The sequence below is a fragment of the Adelges cooleyi genome, unplaced genomic scaffold (genome assembly GCF_023614345.1).
Source record: "Adelges cooleyi isolate 19-005CV unplaced genomic scaffold, UGA_ACOO_1.1 ACOO_flye_CR_arks_rails_tigmint_CR_PRNA_804, whole genome shotgun sequence".
NCBI lineage: Eukaryota > Metazoa > Arthropoda > Insecta > Hemiptera > Adelgidae > Adelges > Adelges cooleyi.
In genome coordinates this window covers 27,720-38,176 of record NW_026096519.1, presented here as the reverse complement: position 1 = coordinate 38,176, position 10,457 = coordinate 27,720, and the positions used below count along the sequence as shown (strand labels likewise).

The 10,457-nt window shown below is 28.6% G+C and overlaps 1 protein-coding gene across 1 annotated transcript in view; it reads left to right on the top strand.

Annotated features, from left to right (window-relative positions):
• LOC126845980 (uncharacterized) overlaps window positions 1–8,652 on the top strand; it is a 9,317-nt gene extending 665 nt beyond the window's left edge. The window contains exons 2-6 of the mRNA XM_050585066.1: window positions 6,035–6,215; window positions 6,285–6,343; window positions 8,113–8,194; window positions 8,285–8,358; window positions 8,510–8,652. Of these exons, the coding sequence (XP_050441023.1) occupies window positions 6,035–6,215; window positions 6,285–6,343; window positions 8,113–8,194; window positions 8,285–8,340 (378 nt within the window). The 3' untranslated portion in view covers window positions 8,341–8,358; window positions 8,510–8,652. The remainder of the gene's footprint in view (window positions 1–6,034; window positions 6,216–6,284; window positions 6,344–8,112; window positions 8,195–8,284; window positions 8,359–8,509) is intronic.
• Window positions 8,653–10,457: the final 1,805 nt, after the last annotated feature.

Genomic DNA, 10,457 nt, shown 5'->3' with positions numbered 1-10,457 from the left:
TGTTCTCGTTATCTAAAAGTTACTAACCTTCATATTAAATAGCACAAAATTCAGAGAACAGAATATTATATTATATTTCATTGCATTTTATTATTATTGTAATTTGTATGATCCACACCAACGAGAGACCATTTCAATGTGTATTCTGCCTGATGGATTTTAAACCTAATTGAAAAGTTAATTGCGTTCTTTGTCTTTACTGTCCTACTATGTATGTAACGAGATATAGAGAAGAAAACAAGTATGCACTATCAAATCAACTCATAGATCATAATATGTGGTTTATCGTTTAAAGGTTTTTTTAAGATTCATAAATACGCTATATATAATATAAATTAGAAAACATTTATACTCTAATAGAAGCAGTTATAGCTTGTTTTTATAGACAAATAGTAGTACAATAAATATTTTATTACATTTTAGTAAAAAATTGTTATCTGGTGCAATCTAATTTTTACTATTATTGAAAAGTTAATTTCGGCTAATGTCAATGATATTATTAGATAGACATTATCCTATGATTAGAAAATATGGAATTAGTTAATAAATATCATAATGATTTATTTTTATGTTTAACTATTGATAACTTTAATTTATATTTAAATAATTTAGTAAAATAACATCTTTAACTAGTACGTAAGAAATATCCAAGAACCTATGATTATGTATTTGTATATATTTATATTGTAATTAACTTGATACTAATGTACACTTAGTAATATTTAACCTATTTAATAAGTGTGTAGTAACCACAAAGATTTTATCTAGAAAACTGTACGCATCGATCATTGTATATTCTTTTTAATTGGGCATTTTTGCCCGTTCAAATAAATAAATAAATTATATTTTATTTTATTGCATTAAATATTTATTGTATTTTGTATGATACCCACAAACGAGAGGGCTTATTAATTTGAAATCTGCCTAACCGTTTTTAAAGCTATTTGAAAAGTTAACGTCGGCTAAAGTCAATGATATTTTACTATATAATTAGTTTAAAAAAGCCAGCACAGTGGGGTCGGGGCACAGTGGGGACGGAGAGGTCACAAGTTTACAGATTTTATTATAACCTAAAGTGATGAAATCACTTTTAAATAAACGCTTCGATGCGAACCTGTGGATAGTATGTTCAAACCAGTTTAAGCGGTTTAGAAGATATCGTGAGACCAGCAATAATGTATTTAAAATTTAATATTTATTCTTGTGCATGGTGGATACGACAAGGGTTGATCGTCTGTCTATAAAAATGTACCGTCATAGTTACCCATACATAGTAATTAACAATATAATGAATATATTTTCATTACTTGTTGACTGTTAATTCAATCAAACAAGTAAATTTACCCTTTTTTTTTGGTGTTTTTCCTAAATAAAAAAAAAAACAATTTTACTACAGATTCAGTCTAATTTTTAGTTATAAATTTTAAAAACTATTCTTGAACGAGTGAAATAAAGAAAAAAATTTTATCCCTTCTTGGGGAAAGAGTTTATGATATTTTTTTTATTTGTTAAGTTTTATCAATAGCACTATGTTTTAAGAACAATTCATATAAATTTTGAACTTTTTCGACTATTTTTAAAAAAGTTATATAGCATCGTATTTTTAAGTAGAAAAATGTATAAGTTTTTTGGGTGTTTTTCTCGTTTTTGACGGGGAAGGGGTGACTTTTTAAAATTGTTAGCCCAATGAAGTACCTTCCAGGTATGATTTCTGGTCTATGAAAATGCTACACGAATATTTCGTCGTGGGTTCAGACACAAAAGTAAAATAACAATTAAATATAAAATAAAATAAATTAAAAAAAATATAAATGAAAAACAAAACATTGTAAAAAACAATACCTTCTTAGTTTCGCGCCGAAGCTAAAATACGCATTAGAATAAATTACAGTACAGCTGTTCCTTTTCAATGTGAAATATGCCTAACGTTTTCAAACCGAATTGGAAATTTAATGTCGGCTAAAGTCAATGATATTTTTCTATATTATATTACATTACATTATAGTAATGTGTGTTGTATGATACACACAGACGAGAGGCGTTTTAAGCCAAGCCAAGCCTTTTAGTTTAAACAACAAAATGTTTTCATTGACCGTTTTATCATACGATACACGCAGCGAACAACAAAAATTGTATTACGACAATTTGAAAAATACAGCCATGGACATAGACACGGCCGTGTTGCAGAAATATAATTAAATATATCAATGCCTAAAAACGCTATACCTACATTTAAAATGTTTATTATCCAAAGTCTTATTATAACTAACAAAGCTTAATCTACATGGCACTATTACAAAATTACAAAAAACAAATTGAAAAGTTAATGTCGGCTAATATTAATCCTTAATCTATAACCCGGAAATTTCAATAATAATGTATTATAAAATATTACATTATATTATTTTATATTATTATAGTATATTGTATGATACGCGCCAGCGAGAGGCCTTACCAATGGGAAATCTGTCTAACCGTTTTTAAACGGAATCAAAAAACTATATTCAGCTAATTTTAATGGCTAGCTTCGGTAATAGTAGTATAACTATATTATGTGCATATAATTAATAAAGTATGTTAAAATTGTATCGATATTAAAGACTCAAAATTGTACGCTAACGATTATTTGAATAACGGCGGCTAATCGAGAGATACATTAAAATATCGTTGTTATTAAAAAATAAAACTGCATAGATGATACAAATAAGAATTAAGACTCACCGTCGTGCGTTGGTCCTGGCTCGTCTGTTTCCTCGGCTGCAACACTACTGACTGTGCTCTGTGAACTATTGGACTGGCAGTACTGAGGTCCAATATACCACCGAAGCAACCCCTGTTGTAGAGAAGAGGGTGGCTGGGACCCGGCAACGCCCTTTTGCATGGCTTTGATTGGTCCAAACGCAAATATATATATATATATATATATGTTGTATAATATAGTCGTTGTAGCAAAGGTGGCATGGGAAGGGAACATCTGCCATTATGGTCTCTGCGAATCACCAGCAATATAAGCTATACGAATTCTCTGTAAATACGTTAAAAAAATCATTCATGCATTTTTAAGTAACGTCAATATATATATATTAAATAAAAATGTAAATGGCATTGAATAAAAATAATTTTTGAAAGTTCTTATTCATACTCAGTACATCAATGATTTTAATAATAATAATATATATATATTTAACACCCCAAAGGCAATAGTGTAGCATACAAATAAATAAATTACAAATTAAGAATTATAAACGGTACCAATAAAAGAAAATAACACAATTTTTATAATAAACGTTACCAAACAAATTATAAAGAAGACATTTATTAAATGATTAAGTATAAATGGAACTAAACTAATATACAGAGTTCTGATGCACAATAAACTTGAAAAATTATAACAATTTCTCCTAAATAAACCTAATGTTTTTAAAGCTTTTAATTTTATATTTTTAACATGTTGATTAAATGATAAATCATTGGGAAAATAAACACCAAGGTCTTTCAGCTGTGTAACATTATGTAAGACTCTGTCATTAATAATGTATTGGGCTGAAGTAGGGTTATGGCAACGGGAAAATGATATTTTCATACATTTTTCCGCATTTATTGAAAGACAACTGGTGCATTATTCATGCACCAGGTTATAAATTTATTTATATCATCCTGGAGTTTAAAACAGTCAGCCTCAGATGTAATTTCCGTGTATATTTTTAGGTCATCCGCAAACATTAGACATTTGCAATGGTTAAGAACATTTGGAATTCCATTAACAAACAATAAAAACAAAATGGGTGATAAATGACCCCCTTGTGGTACACCTGAACTAACATTAATTACGTGGGATACTTTAGAAGCTAATTTTACTTGCTCAGTTCGACTGGTTAAATATGATTTTAACCAGGATAAAAACGGGTCCCTAATCCCTAATACACTAAGTTGAGTTATTAACAAATTATGATTTACAGAGTCAAATGCTTTTCTCAAATCGGTATATATACTATCAACTTGGCCACCTTTCTCAACAACTGAAATTAAATCAGTATAATATACTAGTATATTAGTTATGGTAGATTTACCAGGCAAAAATCCATGTTGCTGACTAGAAATTATATGATTAACCCTAACAGAGAGTTTAAAGTATAAATTATAACAAAAACCAACAAAAAAAAATGGATTCTTTAAAAAAGGAAAGAGTTTCTATTAAGGCATGGAGTCTGATGTTTTTTACTGAACATTTTGACTGATCAATTGGGAAATTGGTATTATAAAAACCCGAAAAAATGTGATAAAAAAATAAGGATATCTGAAAAATTACTATTATTTTGGAATACATTAACATAGGCTACCATATACAAAACTATTATAAGCCGTAATAAGTAGTATAATATATTTCATTTAGTCTAAGTTTTTGTAAATATTTAATTGTTAACTGTCATAGCTCTGTAAAGATCATATTTCACTTGACCGTTACTTCGCGTCCCAAACCAACTGACACAGCACCCCCGACTATAGGTAGGGGAACGGTCGCACACACAGGACAATGCACGTCGCGTATCATCTAATTAACCAGTTGACTTTACCATCACGGACCGCCAATATCCTCGACCTTGCGCTCTATATTTTTGCCGTTTTACTACAAGCCGCCCATCCGACTATCTTTTGTGTGCGTCCGTTTCAACTCCGCTTTGACCAACCATTTCATCGTCCAACCCAGGTCAGTGTGTATATATATATACATATATATTGTATAATTTTGTATTTTATTTAGAAACCCTAATTTAGAATAAAACATCTTGTAGCCTGCAGCTGAGAGTTAGATTATTTAACAGTGTGACCGCCCGTTCTAGCTCCTCGGGTGATATATTAAGTTAATAAGGGAGACTTTAAGGCCAATTAGACGTAGACAACGGCCTAGCCAACCTTTTTTCCGTGGGGATCCGTCTATTTTAGCTTTATCGACGGCCACTTTGCCTAGTCTAGCCAGCTAGACAAGTAGGTCCGTTACAATAAGATTGACAAGTTTTCCAACAAAATAACTCAATTCTAAATCTTATAAATTCCAAATTTTTTATTTGTTTCACAATGCAAAGTGATTCATTTAATAATAAGACACTCTTTTTCTCTAGAAATAATCGCAATTTTGTAGTTATTATTTTTTTTTCCGAGAAAACTAGTGTCATACATTTATATGTTACAAGACAATAAATTCAAAATTTTAAGATGTCCTGAATTATTAGGATTTTACACATGAGGGATGGTTTTTAAAATTGTTTTTATTGAAAACGTAGATAATAAAATTAAATTAAAATTGGGCGGACTGACTAAAAATTATTTGTGTGGATACTCGGTAAGAACGAGTTCGCGTATCATAAATAGCTGCATTCGGTTATGTTGATTTATTTAATTTTAATTAAATAAAAAATAAATGAAAATTGGAATTGATATAGAAAGCTTTTTATCATATGTATCTGTACAGAGTGATTTTTTTATCATGAGCCAACCATTATCTCACTGGGTTTAATTAAAAATTGTATTTTTTTTTTTCATAGTGTTTTTATACAATGTGATCTCGATTTTCCACAAATTATTATGTTTTTACTCCCTTCCCAAACTAGTTTTTTTTAAACAGTTTTTGAAAATTAAAGGTAACGTATATATGTGTTAAAATTTTTCAATTAAAAATATTTCACTAAAAATTTAGACTGGTTGATAACCAGTTTTGGATAATTATATTTAAAGTTATAAGAGTTTAAAAGTTAGGACGGTTGGTTAGGTTAGGTATGTGAGCGCAGATAAAAATAATACTATACTGCACCTTTACTCCTGCCCTAAACATGAAACTACAAGAACTTCAAAAATAGTATTTATATATTTTGTACTTTTAAGAGTAAAAATGATTAATTTATCACTTTTATGTATAATAATCATTTCTGTAGACCTGTGACCTCTCCGTCCTCAGTCATTTTTTATGATATTAGGCCATTGCTATCATATGTAAACACTGTGTAAAACAAGTTCTCTATTTATGTATTGTTTTCAGGTTGAAATACTCGAGTCTCAAGAAGTCAATTTTCTCCTGGACAAGTTTATTGCACTCTACAAACTTCATAAACAAAGTGGATATCTTACTCTTCAGCAGCTATTAGAAATATTTATGTCTTGGAAAGAAAAAAATTCTGCATTAAACGAAAAATTAAAAGAACTTAAATCTGATAGAGGCGGTAATGCACATAAGCCGTGGAAGCGGTTCACTTGATTGAGACAATTTTTAATTTTTAATTAAATTTTAGCCGGCTATGCAATTAACTCTGTGGAATTTTTATTGATCATGTTGGAAATCAAAGAAGCTGTAAGTACAAAAAAAAAAGGAGGAGGAGGAAAACAAATTTCTTGATACATTAAATAGAAAATTTCTAAAAGAAAAATTTTAAATTAGGACTTTCAAAAAAAATGTAGGTCATACCATTATTTATAAATACAATTGGTTAAAAATTTACAATTAAAAAAAAAAAGTAAGTATGTAAGGGAGATCCAGTGTTTACAGGTGAAAATACAAAAAACGCTAAAAGAGTTGAACTCTAAATCATACTCGTGCTTAAAAATTATTTTAGCTTCGATGCGGAGGAGTAATGCTATTGGTTTTACAGTGACGTAAACTTTTTTTATACTGGACTAATTTCATTTAGTAAAAACTTAATACGTCACAAATTTCATCTAGTCGGTACTTTGGTGAGGACAAATTTAAATAATTCACTTTTTTACAATTAAAATTTGAAAAAACCCCAAAAAAAAAATTCGAGTTTTTAAGTTTCAAATTTTACTGGCCATAACTTTGAGAAATAAGAGCGGATCTAGTTGAAATTTATAAAAAATCGGTTTATTCGGTATTCCCATATAATTCAATAGTCTCAAATTTGAATTGTACCTATTTTCTAAGCATTATAATACATCTAGTAACCATAGGGTATAGAATAAATCATTCAGATCCTCTACTTGTTTTAAAAAGTTATTTGTTGTAGAAAGAAAATTTTTAACAGTCTACGTACAGTGTACTTTTTTAATTCCAGTGGTTTGGAACTCGAAAATGTAGTTTACTGTTATGGTGATACATTATGTTCAGATCACAAAGGCTTACTGCAATGGAAGTATAAAATACATGAAATACTATTTTTTCTAATTACAAATGATTAAATGAACTTAAATCATGGAGTACAAACGATTATACCATAAATTATAGACCATTCCAACAGAATTTAACAAAATACTAATAATTTGTAATTTTGACCATTATATACTTGCAAAACCATAAAAAAAGCCAGCACAGTGGGGTCGGGGCATAGAGGTCACAGGTTTACTGGAATAAGTACATCTGAAAGTGAAAAAACCACTTTCAAATAAACGCTTCAATGTGAATCAATGGTTAGTATGTTCAGTCCAAACCAAGCACAGTACAAACCAGAAAAATTGTTAACGATTATAATGCTTGAGTTTTTATTTTCAAAAATTGTATTTACCGATATTCTTTATTCTTTCATTTTAGTACATATCCTTTATGTTTTTTTTAATTTTTCATTAAGAGGACGCCAACCACCTGTTTATTAAATAGTCAATTTTTCGAAAAATCTTAGTTTAAAGCTAGTAATATTTGTTATTACAATAGTTAATGATGATTCATTAATGGTTGTTTTATTTTTTGTCAGAATATCACAGTAATTTCTATAGTAAAAAAAATTGTTTATCATCTAACTGACTTTTGTCGTTTTAATTGAACAAAAGGCCAATATTTTTTATCATTTATAAGATAAAGAGATCAATGATGTTTTGTGGAATTGGATTTTGAAGATAGTACCCACAGTTGAACCTTACAGCTTACCAGTTAATCTAATTCATACAGTAAAATATGACACTTGAAAATCTTAAAAAAAAAAGCAATATGTATCGCAAAATATCAATGAGTCATTTTAAAGTGTTCATATTTATGCTTTAACATTTTTTTTTAATTGTAAAAGTGTTGCTCAAATTAGGGAGAAATTTATTTTTTGAATAATACAAATTTTAATTTTTCTTAAACACAGCCTAACCTAAAGCATTTGTTAATACTTTTTTAATATTTTGTAGGTCTGTGCTAATAGTTACGGTTTAATATCTCTTGATTCTGGTGGAAAAGAGGACCTAAACTCTACAATGAAAGAGTTCAATGGTAAAGTTAATTTAAACAGTTTTAATATGATTTAACTAACGACGGTTATTAGTCATCTCCTAATAAAACAAATCAATTTTCCCTTTTTAGGTAAAACAAGAGTAAGCTTCGCGGATTTCATGAAAAGGATATTATTTCGTCCATGAGAAACATCTTAAACACCATTAATTGGACAATGTTCAATAACCATAATGATAATAATAATATTTGAAATATATTTATGTATTTATGAATTGAAATATTACGGTGTCCAATAAAAAAAACATTATTATCTGATTTCTATTAATTAATAACCTAAACCAAAAACAGTCAGAAAGTATTACATGCAAGTGAGTGACAGTAATAGTAGTAAGCGAGTAAGTAATAGAGGTCTAGTGTTGGCAGGTACAATTACAAATATCTGTAAAAGCATTGTACCTTATGCTAATTGTGCACTTAAAAATACATTTTTAGTATTTAGTTTTACACGACTAGATTTGATCGTCTATCTATAAAAATGTATTGTCATAATTACCCATTTATTGTAATTAACAATATAGTATGAATTCATAAGCTGTTAATTTTAAATTTAACTATTAAAAATAGTCAAATTAGTTAAAATTTGTATTGAGTATTCTTTAAACATAGTACTTAAAAACCTTGATTAATCAAAAATATATCATATTCCCTTTCTCCTAGAAGAGACAGAGCCGTAACAAGGGGGGCAAAAGGTGCCCACGCAACATTTGAAGGAACGCAAAAATTAAGAAATTACAAAAAAAAGTTTTTATAAATCCTTATATAATAACAAAAATCAAACGAAGTAATGTGTTATTATATGTTGAATTTACTAATATAGGTAAAGTAACTACAAATATATTTAATTAATTATATTTTGTATTTTTCTACTCTGAGTAGGTGTTTAATGAAAAAACGATCATAAAATTTTAACTATAAAATATTTGTTTGATTGTATACAATCGTTCAATACTTGCCAACGTAGTGTTACCAACAATGGTTTATTTAAATGGTTGCTGGCTCAAAAAATTTCAACTCTATTAACAAATAAACGGCCGAAACAAACTATCTATTTTTTTTTAGATATAAATTATAATATATTTTGTAAAGTAATAGCCAGGCGCGATCAACGTAGTCATCCTTACCGAGGTGCAACGCAAACTGTCCGGCTGAACTGCACAATTCGTCGGCACTAATCAAGAATCGAATAGACAAATTCAACGACCTGAAATTCGTGGGTCACAGTAGACGGGGTAAGTGTATTTTAACTATATTTATCCACTGCTATATTTTCACCGTTATTTATAATTTAGATTAAATAAAAAATAATTTAAGTATATTTGGTGTTGTTTGCACCAACAAACCTTAAGTTTAGAATAAAAGCACTTTATCTGTAGGTTCAACATTACTTAAAATGGAATTATAGTTAGTGCAAACGGTCATGTGCAATTAGGTTATAGATTTTGAGTACTCGATATTTACAATATTGTCTTTTACGCTCTTCTTCAAAAAATAATTAGTGTCATCACAGCATACAGGATAGGGGTTTTTAAAATGTTTGCAAAAACAATTTACTTTTATTCATAGGAAACGTTAAATAGGAATTCAACTAACTTATATGCAATTTGAAAGCACATTAAAAAAAATTAATCACATTTTTAAGTTCCTTCTTTGAATAAAAATATAATACTTTAGATGTTTTCTTAATTGTCATTTTAATTTAATTTACGTGGGCATTTTCAAAAAGAGAAAACACTAAACGGAAACGTTACTCGCTGAGCTGAGTTAGTAATTTTAAAACCTATAGTATGTAAACCCTGATAAACCACAAACCTATTAATATTTTATTTTTTATCGCCATTAAAAATAACGTAAATAAGTTATATTTTAGAATAACGAATAGTGATTATGAAATTAAATTTAGTTTTTCTCCCCGTGACGAATAAAAATAAAACTGTATCTGACCGCACGGAAGTGAGCCAGGCCAAGTTCCAGCTATGTTAGTGTACCTTTACACGAACTAATTCACCCAGTTTTTTTAACCCACATATCTTTTTTTCCTTTAAGGATAAGCTTTTGAAATTGAAAATATAGATTACGGTCGAGTAGCTTATGATACTGTAAACAATTGAGCCCTTAATAGTAAGATTTTTCAAAAAGGAAGAATTTGAAAGTTTTTATTCTTATTAATTAACAAAATCTAAGAAGTTAAGGTCAAATAGTTCAAAATTTTATGTGGAATATCTCATATATGACAAAAGGATAA